Here is an 18,289-nt window from a genome sequence, read left to right on the forward strand (position 1 = left end):
TTTCCAGGCAAAGACAGCTTGGAAGGTTGGCAGAAGAGGACTGCTGTGCCAGGGCAGGAGTAGAGCCCAACCCTGACTAGTAGTGCCTCACTTTAAGGAGTTAAAATTCAGGGAAAAGACTTTTAAGATGAGCAGACAGAGAAAGGTGAGGACCATAGAAAGTTTCTTTAGTGACAAGGAAGATCAAGGTACACCCTCAGAAGAGGATAGCAACATCAAGGCTCCTATATCCAAAGCTTTCAAGAACAATATGAATTGGTTTCAGGTCATAGAAGCACTCAAAAAGGACTGAAGATAAAGTAATAGAGGTAGAGGGAAAAGTAAGAGAGGTATAGGAAAAAATGGAAAGAGAAAAGTAAGTGATGAAGGAAAGTCATAAAAAAGTTAAAAGCTTGAAAAGCCAAATGGTAAAGCTCTCTGAAGAAAATAATTTCCTAAGAATTAGGATTGAACAAATGGAAGGTAGTGACTTTATGAGAAAACAAGACACAATAAAGCAAATCCAAAGTAATTTAAAAAAATAATAAAGGGCAATGTGCAATATCTCCTTGGAAAAACAGCTAACCTGGAAAATAGATCAAGGAAAAATAATTTGAAAATTATTGGACTACCTGAAAACCATGCTCAAGGAAAGAGCTTAGACATCATCTTCTAGGAAACTGTCAGGGAAAATTGCCCAGATATTCTAGACGCAAAAGGTAAAATAGAAATTGAAAGAATCCACTGATCACCTCCTGAAAGAGATCCCAAAATAAAAACTCCCAGCAATATTATAGCCAAAGTCCAGAGCTCCCAGGTCAAGGAAAAAATATTGCAAGCAGCCAGAAAGAAACAATTCAAGCACTGTGTAGCCACAGTCAGGATAGCACAAGATCCAGCAGCTTCTATATTAAAGGATCAGAGGGCATGGAATATAATATTCCAGAGGGCAAAGAAATTGGAAGTACAACCAAGAATCACCTATCCAAAAAAACCTGAGCATAATCTTTCAGGAGAAAAAATGGAACTTCAATGGAAAAGAGGTCTTTCACTTCTCATGATGAAAAGACCTGAACTGAATAGAAAATTTGACTTTCAAATACAAGACCCTAGAGGAACATAAAAAGGTAAACAGGAAAAAGAAATCAAGAGGGATGTTAAAAGTTTAAAATGCTTACATTCTTATATGGGAAGATGATACCTCTAACTCACTAGAAATTTCTCAGTATTAGGGCAGATGATAGAAATAAATTTAGACAGAGGGCACAGGTGGGAATTTATTATGAAGAGATGATATCTCTAAAGCATTTATTTTTTGTTTATCTTGTTTTTTGTATGTGTGGAGTGGTTGGATTTAGGTGACATGCCTATGGACAAGCAGTGGGTGAATGTCTTGTGACTTGGGCTAGATTTGGGCTCGGGTCCTCCTGGGTCCAGTGTGGGTGCTTTGTCTACTGTGTCACCTGGCTGCCCCATGATGACATCTTTAGGGTAAAATTGAGGGGTGAGAGGACGGCACTGGGGGAGGGGAAATGGGAGAGGTAGCATGGGATGAAATCCCAAGTGAAAGAAATGGGGAAGTACTTATGGAGTAGGGGGAGAAATGGAGGAGGAGTGGGGTAGCAAATTTACCTTACACTCATCAGAATTGGCTCAAAGACCTTAATCCTATTGATGGGAGGGATTAACATATACACTCAATTGTATGGATTAATCTATCTAACCCTGCAGGAAAGTAGGAGGGGAAGGGGATAAAGAGGGAGGGGTGAAAGAAGAGAGGGCAGAGTGGGGGAGGGGGAAGTCAGAAGCAAATCCCTTTTAAGGAGGGATAGGGTAAAAGAAGATAGCTAATAGATTTAATATCATGGGGAAGGGAATAGGCTGGAGTGAAAGAGTTAACAATAGTAAGTGTGGGGGGGCAACTAGGTTGCATAGTGCATAAAGCACCGGCCCTGGATTCAGGAGGACTTGAGTTCAAATCCCACCTCAGACACTTGACACTTCCTATCTGCGTGACCTTGGGCAAGCCACTTAACCCTCATTGCCCTGTAAGAAAAATGAAACAGGGGCAACTAGGTGGTGCAGTGGATAGAGCACTGGCCCTGGAGTCAGGAGGACCTGAGTTCAAATCTGGCCTCAGACACTTAACACATAACTAGCTATGTGACCCTGGGCAAGTCACTTAACCCCAATTGCCTCACCAAAAACAAAACAAAACAAAAAAATGAACTATGAAAAAGAGAAAAGGAAAAATGTTACAAAAATATTTATGTCAACTCTTTGTGGTGGCTAAGAATTGGAGATGGAGGGAATGCCAATGGCAGTTAGGGAATGTTTTACATAATTGAACATGTATAACCCATATCTGATTGCTCACCACCTTGAGGTCGGTGGGAATGAGAGAGGGATAGAATTTGGAACTCAAAACTTCAAATAAATAAATAAATGTGAAGATTTAAAAGAAGATAATATCAGAGAAAGAATCTAGACCCCACCCAAGCTGATAGAGGCCTAGAATTGCTTCATATGGGGCAAATCTTATCAGTTTCATACTACAAATTAAAATATAAGGAGTATATGTGACAATTTCAAAGGTATCCTGAATATGGATGAAGGTAAAATCACTCAACCATGACATATCAGACAAAGTTTCATGGAAGAAGTGTTTTACATTTAAATTGAGTCTTAGTGGTCATAGAATCATAGGGGTGATAAAGGAAAAGGTGGGGGTAGGGATCTCTGGATCATCTAGTCCAGCTCCATTCTTTACAAGTGGGTAAATTGAGTCCCAGAGTGGTAAAGTGACTTGCTCAAGGTCAAAGCAGTAGAACTGAAATTTCAATCCTGGTTCTCTGATTCCATACATAGCCAAATTCCTCTCTGAGATCACCAATATTTTTTGTGTAAAGACTGCTAAACAAGGGATGAAGTTAAATAACTGATTCAAAAAGAGTAGGGAAAGAGCAGGGAATGATGCACATAGGACTTCTACCACCCTCCATTTATCTCAGCCCTCAAAATTGAAAAGTTCCCCTTTTTGTTGTGGTTGTTCAGTATTACGCCCATCCTCCACAGAGTACTGATGCTGTGACTGGCAGGTTGAAAATGAGAACAGCACAGATTAATAAGGAGCTACTGCCAACATGTAGGTCATGGTGGTGTGTGAATCTACAACTGTATGGGAAGTCTTGACATTCATGGCCATGAGTACAATCCATGTAACTAGCTTGGTCCTGGAAATATAGTTGATAGAGTAAATCACTTTTGCATGTGATTTCTTGGAGCGTGAAGTGTAGAAGCCAAAATGAATCATAAGCCATGGGTCCCCTGAATTCAAATAAAACATATTTCTTGTTTGAACTCCCCTACCATGCCCTTGACCCTCCTTATGTAATAATAAAAGAGAAGGGAAATGTTGCCCATTTTATTTTTAAGTAGCTATACCTACAAAGTTAAGCTATTCAGAATAAACTGGAGAAGTAACTTAATCTTGCATGTTCTTGTGGGTTTTTTACTATTAAAAAAACTTGAAATCCTCTTCCAAAGTGGCACCTCTTAAAGAACCATCTTCTTACAGCCGAACATTATGAAAACCAGGCATACTGTAATGCAGAACCCCAAGGAATGCATGATTGGAATAGCAGACTAGAAAAGTCTCTTAGTAACATTCCTATGATAATAGGTTTACACAAGTGATAGAAATATGATATCAGCTAACTTTCTCCAAACAAAAAAAGATATACATATACTTATGCATATGTTAGAGTTAATGTGGGGGGAGGAGAGAGGGGAGGGATCAGCTTTTTAGCAACACTGATTTCTGAGTCATTTCTATTCTAAACCTAATGACCCCCTTATATCTCTGTCCTTTTAAAAGGTTCTCAGCATAGAGAAAAGGTGATAATTAGTCTTTAGAAAGAGAAAACAGAATACAACTTATCACTTTGCCAGCCTCCACAAGCACAGTCCTGATATGCTTAATGAGAGACAGTGCCAAGAGAAAGAAAGGGGAAGGGATTTGGTTGCAGACAGCCACATTTTGAGCATCACTCTGCCCTTTATTAGCAGTAGCAATGACCAAGTCACTTGAAATAAATCAGTACTCTAGGCTCCCTGACTCAATGTCTTTCTTATAAAATGGAAATAAAACCACTTATAATGTATACCTCATAGAACGGTTTTGAGAAAATTGCTCTGTAAATTGTAAAACACTATGTACATGTGAATTACTGCTATTATTTTCTTGTCAACAATAATAACAATAACATAAAAATACTCATAATATTCTTCTATAAGTCTCTGATGAAGGCAGAATCCAGCAAATAAAGACATACATTATTAGATTGAGAATGTAAATATCTAAATAGGTACAATCTATTTTGGTTATTTACTGAACCTGTATGTATGCACATGTATATTTGTGTATGCATGTACATACAAATGTGTTTACACATATACGATATATCACAATACCTGTGGTTTCATTGGTGATTTCTCTAGTGATGCAGATTCCAAACCATCTACAACTTTCTAGATAATACCATGAATTATGGTGCCCTCAGCCCCCAAAGTTTTGCATTTAGATTTCTCTTCATGAGCATCTTCAAACTAACTTGGCTTGTCCTTGAACTACAGTCTGTCACCATGCCATTAATCAAAGCCTACAAGAGTAGAGGACTAAAGGTCACCTCTACATTGGAGACCAGATGCATATTTCATTATGTAAAGGATCTATGATTTCATAAAAATTCTGTCTACCTATGCAGATCGCAAAATGCTCCATGGTGGGATTGATAGTTTAAGTTGCTGTGCTGAAAAATATTAATCAACTAGTAATATAGGCACACATACCTCTGCATACACACATGTGCATATTCATTTAAGTATTTCTAGTTATATATATGCATATAATGCATACAGATATAGCTATACCTATAGCTATATAGGTATATAGAGCTTTCCTTCTTCTATTAAAATCGACTTCTTATAAATGTAATTTATATATACATTGAATAATATATGAATGTATACATCATTTAACATTTCATATATAATGTTTATGTTGGATTTTCTATTTTGCTCCATTTTCTCTAAGAAAAAAATATTTTAACTGCAGTAGAAAAGGGGATTGACTAGGAGGACTGAGGCATCTAGGGAAATTATATTGTATGAGTCCTACTTTCATATATTACTATGTTCATGAAAGATAGTTAAAATCAATATCAAAGGCAGTCTTTAAAGGCAAAGAAATCATTAAAGGGAACCACCAGCCTCAAAATGAGTAAGGGTAGATGTTGTGGAATATTGTAGGTGGTAGACAGGATATGGGGCAGTTATGGGCTTGAATGCATATATTCAAGCCTCAGTTCTTTCTTTTTTAAATAATCTGGTGGCATCACATCTTTACCTCTCAAGTTGTTATTTGTTAGAATATGGACTCATGCATTGTTGTGATTTTAAAAACTATTGGTGTCTTTTGCTTGGCTAGGGACATTATGGTATAACTGATAAAGAACAAGTCTGGAAGCTAGAAAAAACCTGGAGTAAGTTTTGCCTCAAGACACATGTTGGCCATGTGACCCTGGGCAAATCCTCTCAATACCTTTTTGAGCTGTTGGTGATTCCCCAAGAATTGAAGATGTAAAGAAGGTGCAGATAAGCTTTGGAAGAGGGAAATTCATTACCCAGGAGCTCCCTATATCAGTTATGTTATCTTTGGTTTTTTATATCACTTGCATTTCACAATATATCTCCCTGACTCCTCCACCCAGGAAAAAAAATATTACTTGTATAATGAAGAATACAAAGTGAAAAAAAATACACATGCAAATCTGTTTTAATCTCTTGGGGTTTTTTCCTTCCTCAATTACCAATCAAAATGGGGAGCATAGTCCTCTAATATATTTTGTTCAGTCATTTCAGTTGTATCCCACTCTTTGTGATCCCATTTGGAGTTTTCTTGGCAGAGATACTGGAGTGGTTTGCCATTTCCTTCTCCCACTCATTTTACAGATGAGGAACATTATGCCATTTTAGTATATCATATTGGTTATCTAGGTGGTGCCATAGTACATGGAATGCTGGGCGTGAAGTCAGGAAGACTCATCTTCCTGAGTTCAAATCCAGCCTCAGAAACTTACTAGCTATGTGACCCTTGGCAAGTCACTTAACTTTGTTTGACTCAAGTTTCCTCAACTGTAAAATGAGCTGAATAAGGCAATGGCAAACAACTTTGCAAAGAAAACTTCAAATGGGGCCACAAAGACTCAAGCATGACTGAAAAAAATGAAATGTCAAATGTGAAAATGTATGTTAAATGATTAGCAAAGCTTAAATAATGACAGATACTTTTATTATCCATTTTTCTTCTCCTGTCGTATGTTTTCCCTCTTTTCTCCCAATTTGGTGGCATATACACCTTTCCTTTTTTAAATTGTCAGTAGTTCAGTATTTTGCCTGTGATTTTTATTATTGTAGTCCCTCTCACTACAAACAAATATCATAATTCTTCTAAGTTTAGGAGATGGTCATCGTAAATTTCTTTGACTGAAAAATTCAGCTCTCTTCAGCCAACCATTTGATGAGCTCTGCAGTTAACCCAGTTGATCCTTTGATTCTCAAATAAAAGATATATATTCAGCTCATTGCAGTCTAGTAGCCCCTTAAGCCTTGTGCAACCTGTCAGATCTCATCTTATATAGGTGTAGCCTTTTCAAAACCAGGGTAACCTCCATGCCACCATAACTCATCAAGACAGGTCTTTATTGAATAATGTTTGTATCTATTCCTCAATGCAATTTTCCGTATCTTTTATTTCCTTATTTGCTTCTTTGCCTCCTTTCCCCCACTACCTCTTCCTCTATTTTCTGTATATTATTTGGACTGCAGAGCTTAGAATTGTTTTCATTCATCTCCTACACATTTGGCTATTGACAAAGAGAAAGTTTTATTACATGACTGTGTAAATACATGTATGATCATTTCAGTGCCATGAAACTTGGAAGCTGTGTTTCATGTAGAACCATTGCAAGGACATGTGTCCTTCCTTCCAAAGGAGAAGAAAAGAGAGTTGGTAGTGGGAGGGCAGCAATAAAAATAGTTTGGTTTTAGAACTTCCTTTCATTTTGAGCAGTGGGTAAAGGTGAAAAGAAATAGCAGCTATTTTACTTTCCTGTTTAAGTGATATAACTACTGGTTTTACTTTTCAATCACTCTTACCATATGAAAATGAATTACTATAACTCCTTTGAAAGGTGTGTCTTTAAACCTAACCCTCTTGGATTGTTTCTTGACTATGAACATTCTCTTGACAGTAATTATCTGCTGAGCAATTGTTTCAATGAGTTGAATACAATCTGGCAGGGGCAGCTATTTAAAAAGATGGTTTCTGGGAGCCAACTTAGTGTTTATATCAGTATGAGAAAATTTGAGAAATTTTATTTGTGAAGAAATCAAAATATATGGTATTAAAACTTCAGTGGCATTTCCATTATATATTCTGAAACAAACATGAAAAAGGGGGGGGGGAGTAGAGTAATATGATATACCAAAAGGCCCACATCTAAAAATAACATATTCTCCAAAGCTAAATGTTATGCTGTAGGGAATTTCCAGTAGTCAATTTGCAAGGAAAGGGACAAGAAAGGGGGTAGGGGAGATTCCTTAATAAAGGAATAGAGAAGATAAGTGAAAGGAGGGCAGAAAATAGGGGGATCAAAGGGACATTGTGACCAGCAAAAGAAATTTAAAGGGAAAAAAGGAATATAATGTAGAAATACACATAAACATGAAACTGAACCAAAGCAGGGAGAAAGACAAATAAAGGAGTGACAAAAAGGGTAGATTTGGAGATGAAATACTCATATACAAAAACCCCAACAATTTCAGATATAACGGGCTGATTATAATTTATCTCTGAGTTTGTAATAAGACCATTCTAACTATAGATAACTAGTGCTGATTTTATTTCCCTTTTTGACATGTTCCCTTTTTTCTTTTAGAGTAGGATAGATCAACAGGAGAAAATATTATAATAGGAAATGTTGGGCATAAAATAAACTAAATAATCATAACTAAGAATGTGAATGGGATGAATTCAATTATAAAATGGAAGAGGGAGTAAAAAAAGATGATTTTTTTCTTTTTCAAGAAATAATTAAAACATAAATACTCTTGTATAGTTAAAATGAGAGGTGAAAGACATTCAGCCAAATCCAACAAAGCAGGGGTGTAATGATGATTTCAAACAAAGCAGGAAAAAAAAAGCCAGATGTGCTTAAAAATAAGCTAAAATACTCTATTGTGCTTAAAGGCACTATAGAGAATCAACAGCATAGCATATTTTATGCATGTCAGCCTGTGTTAAAATGTACACATACATGCACTCAAAATATTGGAATATGTTATTCTTTCCTTATATCTGCCTAAAATAATAAAAAAATTAAATGGAGAAATACTAGAAGTTTATTTGACAAGGTCAAATGCTAAACTCAACAATAACAATTATTATTGCTATTTTTGGTATGGTGCTAGAAATTTTAGCTATAATGAAATGACAGTAAAAGTTAAGGAATAAAAATAGGCATAGGTAAGGAAAAAACTACCTCAGTTGGAGATGATATGTGCATTACTTAGATAATCACAGAGATTCTATGATGAACTGACTGAAGTGATATTATGAAAGTAGATAGATTCAAAGTAAACCCACAAAAACAATAGCTTTTCTGAATATAAAAAACAGAAAAAAGATTAAAAATTCCATTTCTTATTCACATCTTACATTACAAAACTCTACAATCTCAAGAGACATAATGAAAATTATTTGCATGGCAGGAGACCTGATATCTCAAGCTAATTATAGAGATTTGATCATGAAAAATATTTGATACTGATTTTAACTTAGAAAAATAGATAATTGAATAAACAAGTTAAATGAGACAAAGAAGCAACCAAACATTGAAGAATAGCATTCTATTAACCAATGAACACCAACTGTTGGGACCAGGACTTCCTCTTGCACAACAGTTTCTGGGAGAGTTGGAAAGTGGTTTGGGAGAAATTAGATTTTGACCAATATCACACAAAATATATCACAATATAATTCAAATGATTTTGTGATCCAAATATAAAAGGTCACAGTAATTTTAAAAATAGAGAATGAAAGGAGATACTTTAGACAAATACAACTAAGGGGTTATTCTTAACCAACAAGGGATAAAATTTATTTTAAAAGGTAAAAATATCTTTTGAATGAACAAAATAAATGTAACTAGAATACTTCATGGATATAGAGGAGAAATTGGACATTGAAAAAATACCTACCCCCCATCATTTTTGTGTTACTCAGGTTATTATTACAAGGGACAGATGGAAAATCTCTCACTTGATGCATTTAAATCTGGAGTTTATTGTTAATATATAAACTGAGTTAATAGACATATTCATATGGGAAAGTTATTAACCACATATTCTCAACATATATAGGCTAGTTAGGTTGTGCAGTGGGTAGAGTACCAAGCCTGGAATCAGGAAGGCTTGAATTAAAATCCAGCCTCAGTCATTTATTAGATTTGTGACCCTGGGTAAGTCACAACCTCTATTTGCCTTCGTTTCCTTATCTGCAAAATGGAGATAAGAATAGCATATATTTCCCAGGTTTTTTGTGATTATTTAGTGAGATAATAATTGTAATGTGTTTGACATACCTGACATATAGTAAGCTCTATATAAATGTTAATTATCATCATCATCATCATCATTAGTGATTACTTCATTATATTATATCAATCACCTCATTAGAGGTCCATATTTTTACCTTGTCTGGAGAAATGAAGCCCAAAGTATGACTTAAGTGGCCAATTCTAACAACAAATGGTCTAGAAATGTAACTGGCTATGCAGTATTATGCTGAGGAAGAAAAGAGGAAATTGGTTTGTTTTTTGTTTTTGTTTTTGTTTTTTTGGCAAATGTACTGATCTGGTCTATGCAAACCTCTAGTGCCTCTCAATAAACCAACCAGGAATAGGTCTGATCAAAGTAAGCAACAGGGTGGGTAGAATTTTTTTCCTTTTAAATTAGTGCTATACTAAAAACACTTTGGAACCCACCTCTTTTTCCTGAGTGACCATAAACATTTTGTCTAATCAATTTATATAGGAAGAGATCATTGATATTTTTTTATATTTTTTTTTGGTGAGGCCATTGGGGTTAAGTGACTTGCCCAGGGTCATGCAGCTAATAAGTGTCAAGTGTCTGAGGCTGGATTTGAACTCAGGTCCTCCTGAATCCAGGGCCAGTGCTTTATCCACTACACCACCTAGCTGCCCCATTATAATTGATTTTTAAAACAGTTGGAGTAAAATATTTGGAATATGTTAGAAGCCAAATGGCAAGGTATTAGGAAGATGATGAATATGGAGAACTAGTTATTTTGTGTAGACAGCTTTTTAAAAAGAATCTTAACAGTATTGGTGTTGTAGAGAAAAACGATGATAAGGTAGTTGGATGAGGCAGAGAGTTAAGGATAGATTTTGTTGTGGTTGTTGCTTTTATTCATGGTGAGAAATAAGGGTGTTTTTTGAGGGGAGGGATTCCTGGAGGCAGGTAAATAACCATCATAGTCTACAAATGATAGTTCATCTGACCTTCTTATTACTCCACATGAAAGATTCCTTCCCTTTCCTTCCTATTTTATTAAAATGATAAAATCATATGATTATATTTGTTTTCTTTTGCTACCTTTTTTGTAGTTGAAAAATCAAGAATTTGTTTACTGTAGATACATAAACAGGAGCTCTTGCCAATGGTCTTTTTCATGTTTATTGTGAGCCTCGGGTAGCATAACTCACTTAGAAGCCTATTTTAGGAAATTCTTTCTTAGAAAACATTTTGTATTCTGGCCTGTAAGAGACCATGTTATCTTCATCAGATAAAAAATTAACATACAGTAGGAACTTAATAAATCCATTTATCTGACCTTGAGACCCGTGAAGGCAGGGATCATATTTTATAAAACATTTGCAAAGCTTCTTCCACATCACACCACACTTAACACCATGTTATGCATAAAGCATTCACTTAATATATTTTCAAATAATTAACTTGGATTATGTGAATAATCCCATCTGAATTTGCAGTAGAACCAATATGGCCTTTTTAGATATAACATAGGTCAAATTTTGTACCTCCAGGAAAAAAAAACAACACGTGAATAAAAGAAAAGTGATAATGTTATTCATTCAACAAACATATATAAAGTACCTGCTATGCAGGCAAAGTACTAAACTATATGCCAGGGATATAAATCAAAAAAGGAAACTTTACCTGCCCTCAAAACATTGAGATTGCATAGAATCAAGGCTATTTATTGAGGCTGATGGTTTTGTAAGACAACTAAATCTCTGTTTTATAATATCCCTCTATATAAGACTAAAGAGATGATGTGGTCCACTAGTCAGGATGTGCCTGGTGTTCTGGAGTTAAGAAATTCAATGACTTCTACTTATTTTATTTCTCTTAGGCAAAGGCAGCTCAAGCATCTCATCCGACGTGAGTTCAAGTACAGATCACACACCGACCAAAGCTCAAAAAAATGCAGCTACCAGTGAAGGTAGGCATCTGGTATTCATTATCTTTGACCTTCTTTTCACAGCGTTGGCTATTTTTGGAAGGAAGATAAAATGTGTGGGGTTTAGGCCTGTTCTACTGAGTGGGAGCTCACGAGATTCTTTAAAAAGGAAAAAGCTAAAGGTCTTCCAAGTGCCTTATTTCTTCCTTTCTTTCTTTTTTGGACTGCTGTTGCTGTGTGTAAAAGTTGATTTGATGGGATTTAAATCTCTCATTTCCAAGGCTAATGTTGGAGTTTCATGAAAATATAATGGGCTGATTTATAAGAAGATCATATTGTATTATGTATCACACTTTTCTATGAAGAAAACTAAAACTGTAAAATCCCTGATTTGTGCTTGATCCAGCATGCCAGGAATTGTGCACTTGAATTTTGGACTTGTGACAGTGTTCCAAGGTCAGAGCTCTGTAATTCACCTGATCAAAGGTGGTGGGGAGAGAGGGGTGTTTGAATGTTTTGTTAGATAGTGAGGGCAATGTTCCATGCTGTTGGGCCTGGGACATTTCTCATCCATATTCTTGTTGAAGAAATTGGCTTTGTTTAACCTTGGGTCCTGGAATTCAGCCTCTTCCTTGCATTTGAGAAACTCTTGGCTATTCCTTCATTTGGTTGGTGAGTGGGGGTCTAATTGTTATGACAGTAGTTATTTAGGGTAAAGTAGATCCATCTGTGGAATCTGACTTGTTCATTCTCAGTTTAAAACAAAATTCAAAAACTCCCTTTCCAAAGAAGTCTTCCTTTCCAGATAAGTATTTGTATAACACTTGATCAGTTTACAATAGCAGAATTGTCTGTCCAACCCATTAGAAACCTTTATAATGAAATACAAATTCATGCATTTCAATCTGATTTAGTTGTGAAATGGATATGCTTAATTAAGGTCTATTATTTATTTCTCCAAGTTTCAAACTACCTGTTGACCAAAACTTGGGAAATATACTGGTCTTCTGTTGCTACTTGTCTCAGACCTTATTTGGTGAGGCTTTATTCTATTTAGAACTAATATATTATTAGCTAAAGATGTTTGATCTGGAAAACTTATGATCTGTGAGAGTGTTGGACATGGAATAAGGAAAAAAACTCAAGATCAACTCACTCCTATGGTACTGACATGCTGTGTGATCCTAACCCTTTGAGTCTCTGTTTTCCCATTTGTACATCAGGAAAATTATACCTACCATACCAATTTTTTCCTGGTGGTTGTAAGGATCAAAAGGAAGAATTGTTGTCTGGAAAATAGTTTATTAAATTTTTAAGGGCTATGTAATAACAGCAAGAGCTTAAATAATGCTTTAAGGTTTGCAGAGTACTAGACATGTTATCTCTTTGATCCCTAATGGAGGGGATAGGTGCTATTATTATTCTGCCTTTCAGAGATAAATAAACTGAAACTGAGGGGTTAAGTTCCTTGCTCAGAGTTACACAGCTATTAAGTGTCTGAGGTAGTATTTGATCTCAGGTGTTTCTACCTCCAAATCCAGCACTCCACCACTTAGCGGCCGGGGTATCCACCCTTTCCCTCCACTGATGTAGATCACAAACATTGTATGGATTGAAAATAATGACAAGGTAGGGAGGAGTTTGTCATTTCTGGTCTCTGAATGAAAAATATATAATTCATTTCTGGCTCTAAACTAAAAGTCTTTCTATCTTGATAGAGCTTGTACTGCTAGTATAGACTTAGAGAACCTCCCTTCAATAATGGAGTGTTGGAGTAGGGAATGAGTGGATTTAAGTACTTCTCTCTCTCTCTCTCTCTCTCTCTCTCTCTCTCTCTCTCTCTCTCTCTCTCTCTCTCTCTCTCTCTCTCTCTTCCCCTTCTCCATATATAAATATGCATATAAATGTGTATGCACATATACACCTATAAAATTATAGTAGGTGGTATGTAAATATTATTAATTGGTTCTTAGCACTTGAGACTATCTCCCAAAAAAACACCTCTATTTTTTGCATCACCAGCAATTCCATAGGGAGTCTTATCTCTCTTTTTCTTTCTTTCTTTCTTTCTTTTTTTTTTGCTGTCATTACAATTTATTTTTCTGGTTTGGAATGAAAGTAAAAATGTAAAGCTAAGAAGTTGTGAATTAATGTCTTTGTGTTTTTAAGTCATGACTTTCATCAGTTACTTTATTTTTTTCTCTTATCCAAAATAAAAGACAAATCTCTAGACTGAATCTTTGGGGGCCTGTGGGACTCTATAAGTTTCCAAATGTTTGCATTTGTGCCTTGAAAAATTCTACAGGGACTTGAAAGTTTCATTTATTTTGTTATTCCCCCAAGAAACTACTTATGGGTTTGGCTCAACCAATGTTTTATAAATTTTGTCACTATGTATTTTCTGTCATTCTGAGGATAGAACCAGTAGAAAAATTAGCAAAATCTGAAGTTCATTTGAAACAGAGTTTTTCACAACTGTGGTAAATTAGTGTGGAATTTGTTTCCAGCTTTTAAGTAGCAGTACCCCATCATTGTTGAAGACAGTATCCATTTCCTTCCTTGTCTGAAAATCCAAAAGAAAAGTGTTTTATGCTTCAGTGAAATTCATTTAATAAGAGTACCATTTGTAAATGTATTTTATGTGTTTGCATTTTTTAAAAAAATCACTGAGAATTCCAAAGAAGGTGTTGCTCATTTTAATTTGAGTCTTTGCCATATTACCATTTATTCTTAGATTATTTGTCACATAATTGGTCCCAGAAATGAGGCTGTCACATGGAATAGAACACCAGTGGCTGGTGCTAATGCATACTGCATGGACCAGAGAGCACCAGACCCATGTGTCAGGAATAACTGTTTCATATCTCCAACATTTCTCACACAGGAAATTTAGCTCTATATATGACCATCTCTCATGCTGAGAAACATGGTTGTAGACACTTGCTGTTACATAATAAGTGGGTCAATAAAGGGAAAGTTTAATTATGCCTTTCAGAAGGTCTACATATCATCATATTAATCATATGTTACTATCACTGTTTCCTTCAATCTAGAAATAACTCTCATCTTCAATTGCAGAAAAATAGTAATAGGAAACATTTCTGTATCATTCTAAGGTGGGTGAAGTGCTTTATATAGAATGTTTCTTCACAGTAACTGTATGAGGTTATTGCCTCGAATAGTAGGTGCTATTATAATCCTCATTTTACTAATAAGGAAGCAGAGGCTGAGAGCAGTTAAGTGACCTTCCTAGGGCCACACAATTATTTAGTATGCAATATACAATATATGTATAATATAATAATATGTTACAATAATAGCTGGGCAGCTGGTAGTACAATAGATAGAACACTGGGTCTGGAGTCAGACTTGAATGGAAATCCAGCCTCAGACATTTACTTGTTCTAGGACCCTGTGCAAATCAGTTAACTTCTATTTCTCTCAGTTTCCTCATTTGTAGAATGGGGATAATAATTGCAACTACCTCCCAGGATTGTTGTGAGGATCAAATGAGATAATCATTGTAAAGCACTGAGCACAGTGCCTGAGACATTGTAAAACTTATGTAAATACTAGTGATGTTATGTTACCTGTGTAAGTGTCTAAAGCAGTATTCTGACTGAGGACTTCCTGATTCAAAGTCCAACACACTCTCCACTCTGCCACCTACCTCCTTGTCAAACTGTCATGGGAGATCTTAGATTCAAATCCTGGCTTTCTCATTTACTGTGTGACCATGGACAAGTTATTCAATTCTTCTAAGCCTCAATATACTGATCTAGAAAATGACATGGTTGGGGAGTTCCATGTGCCTTTGGGCCACAAATATTATGATTCTATGTACTGTCATTTGTGATGCTAAGATCATGGTTACTTACCTTCAACTTCTTAATAATTTGCTGACTTCCTGCTTTGGGTTTTTACATAACTTTTAAAAGCTTGAGATTATTTGTTTAAGAATTAGAATTTTTGGGGGCAGCTAGGTGGCGCAGTGGATAGAGCACCAGCCCTGGAGTCAGGAGGACCTGAGTTCTAATCCAGCCTCAGACACTTAACACTTACTAGCTGTGTGACCCTCAGCAAGTCACTTAACCCCAATTGCCTCACTAAAAAAAAAAAAGAATTTGAATGTTAATAATTTCTTTAAAATGACATATATTTTATTTTTATCATAAAAGTATTTTATTATTTTCCAGTTACATGTAGAAAGAATTTTCAACAATTGTTTTTACAAGATTTCTAGTTCCAAATTTTTATCCCTTCCTTCCTTACCTTCCCCCTCCCCAAGACAGCAAGCAATCTGATATAGGTTATATATGTACAAACACATTAAATATATATCTGCATTATTCATATTGTGAAAGAAAAATCAGAACAAAAGGGGAAGACCTCAAAAAAGAAAAAAACAAAACAAAAAGTAGAAACAGCATGGTCCAATCTGCATCGAGATTCCACAGTAATTTTTTCTGGAAGTGGAGAGCACTTTCGATCATGAGTACTCCGGAATTATCTTGGATCATTGTATTGCTGAGAAGAGTTAAGTCTATCACAGTTGTCATCACACAATGTTGTTGATACTGTCTACAACGTTCTCTTGTTTCTGCTTATTTCACTCAAAATCAATTCATGTAAGTCTTTTCAGATTTTTCTGAAATTTGCCTGCTTATTGTTTCTTACAAAACAATAATATTCTATTACTTTCATATGCCACAACTTGTTTAGAAATTCCCCAATTAATGGGCATCCCCTCAGTTTCCAATTCTTTGCCACCACAAAAAGAGCAGCTATAAATATTTTGGAACATATGGGTTCTTTTTCCCTTTGTTTATGATCTCTTTGGGACAAAGACCTACTTTTGGTATTGCTGAGTCAAAGTGTATGCACAGTTTTAAAGTCCTTTGGGCATAGTTCCAAATGGTTGGATCAGTTTACAACTCCACCAACAATTCATTAGTGTTCCAATTTTTCCACAGCTTCTCCAATATTTATTGCTTTCTTTTTTTTGTAATATTAGCCAATATGATAGGTGTGAGGTGATACCTCAGAGTTGTTTTAATTTGTTAAAATGACATATATTTTAAAGAAAAACACTTACTTTCCCTGTCATCTGAGCTTTTTGAAACTATTATAGAAGCAAATAGCATTATTTCCAATAGTTGGGTTAGAAACATTTTTAGCCAGCTCATGAATTTTGCCTTCCCCAAGGGAATTATAACAATAACTCATTGCTAACTCCAGGAGTGGGACTGAATATGTAACACAGTTGGGGAAAAGAGATGTTCAGATCAGGAGAAACCATTCCAGAGATTTTCAAGAGTCTATTGCTTTTTATGAAACTCATAACTCACTTTTAATCATTTCAGAATTCAAATTCTCCATGTGCTTATTAAGTACCTACTACATTCAAGGCAATGTGCTAGGTTCTATAGATATAAAAATCAAAAAAATGGCATTCCCTGCTCTCAAGGAACTTATATACTACAGGGAATTAATGGAAAGTGGGAGGTGGGAAGTATAATACAAAGTAAGTAGTAATGGGGGGAAAGGAACTTCTAGAAAGATTTTTCTAGGGCATTTTGAGGAAGAGAGAGAATATTTTTAACTGGGAGTATCAAGGGAAATGGTAGCCAAGTTGAGCTTTGAGGAAAATAAGGATTCTGAAAGGCAGAGATTAATGACAGTGGGGGGTATTGAGTTAAGTTTAGGGAACAATGAGAATGCAGCTTGTCCAGCACAAAGTGTATAAAGTGGAGTGATGTGAAATAAAACTTGAAAGTTAGGTTGGAGTCACTTTTTGGATGATATAATAGCGAGCCTTGATGTTTTGTTTTGCTTTGTTTTTTCCCAGAGGCAATGGGCAACTACTGAAGGGTTTTGAATAGAGGAATGACATGATCAGGTTGTGAGCATTATTTTTGGCAAGTGTGGGAAGAATATATTGGAGAAGGTAGAAACTGAATGTGAGAAGATAATTTTGAGGTTATTAGAATAGTCCAAGTGAGATGTGAAGATGACTTGAAGTAGGGTAGTGATGGTGATAACAGAGAAAAGGAGGCAAATTGGAGAGATATGAAGGAATTTAGGTTGACAGGACCTGGAAACTGATTGTATTTGGGGTTTAAGGGAGAGAGAAAAGTCAAGGCTGATTCTTATGTTTCAGAGGGACTGAAAGGATTATAGTACCATCACAGGAGTAGGGAACTTTGGAGGGAGAGAAGGTGGGTTTAGGACAGTACTAATAAGTTAAATAATGATTGATTTTTTCAACAATGATCTGAATGTGAGTGATGACAGCTCCTTTGAAAAACATACCTCCAATTCTCAGAGAACAACCATAGTTAGAAGGCTTAGGGAAGCTTTTGACTAGGGAAAGATCAGTGATGGCAAGAGGGAAGGCTCCACATGTCAACCCTTTGACATTCATAGGCTCTTAGAAACCTAGGATTTAAAGCTAAAAGGGGCCTTAGGAATCTTGTTATCAGCAACCTAGTTTTGTAGATAAGGCTCAAAGAGGTTAAATATCCCCATCATGACAGTGTTTGCATGACAGTAGTCATGACTTCTATGATAAGAAGCCTTCTTATATATAGAATCTTTATGTTATGAATTCTACCATTTCCCATGAAGTTTGTGGATGTATGTTGGGAGCAAAGAACTGAAAGGGGTTTCCAAACTTCCCTTTGTCTTCTGTTTGTGTGAATTGTTTCCAACCTCAGCTCAGATTTAAGCTATTTCTAGTACTTG

The 18,289-nt window shown here is 35.7% G+C and overlaps 1 protein-coding gene across 1 annotated transcript in view; it reads left to right on the plus strand.

The window, feature by feature from the left end:
* FBXL7 (F-box and leucine rich repeat protein 7) overlaps nucleotides 1-18,289 on the plus strand; it is a 503,869-nt gene that overhangs the window by 141,042 nt on the left and 344,538 nt on the right. The window contains exon 2 of the mRNA XM_043975574.1: nucleotides 11,498-11,587. Coding sequence (XP_043831509.1) covers nucleotides 11,498-11,587 — 90 coding nt within the window. The remainder of the gene's footprint in view (nucleotides 1-11,497; nucleotides 11,588-18,289) is intronic.

The sequence above is a fragment of the Dromiciops gliroides genome, chromosome 1 (genome assembly GCF_019393635.1).
Source record: "Dromiciops gliroides isolate mDroGli1 chromosome 1, mDroGli1.pri, whole genome shotgun sequence".
In the NCBI taxonomy this organism is placed as follows: Eukaryota; Metazoa; Chordata; class Mammalia; order Microbiotheria; family Microbiotheriidae; genus Dromiciops; species Dromiciops gliroides.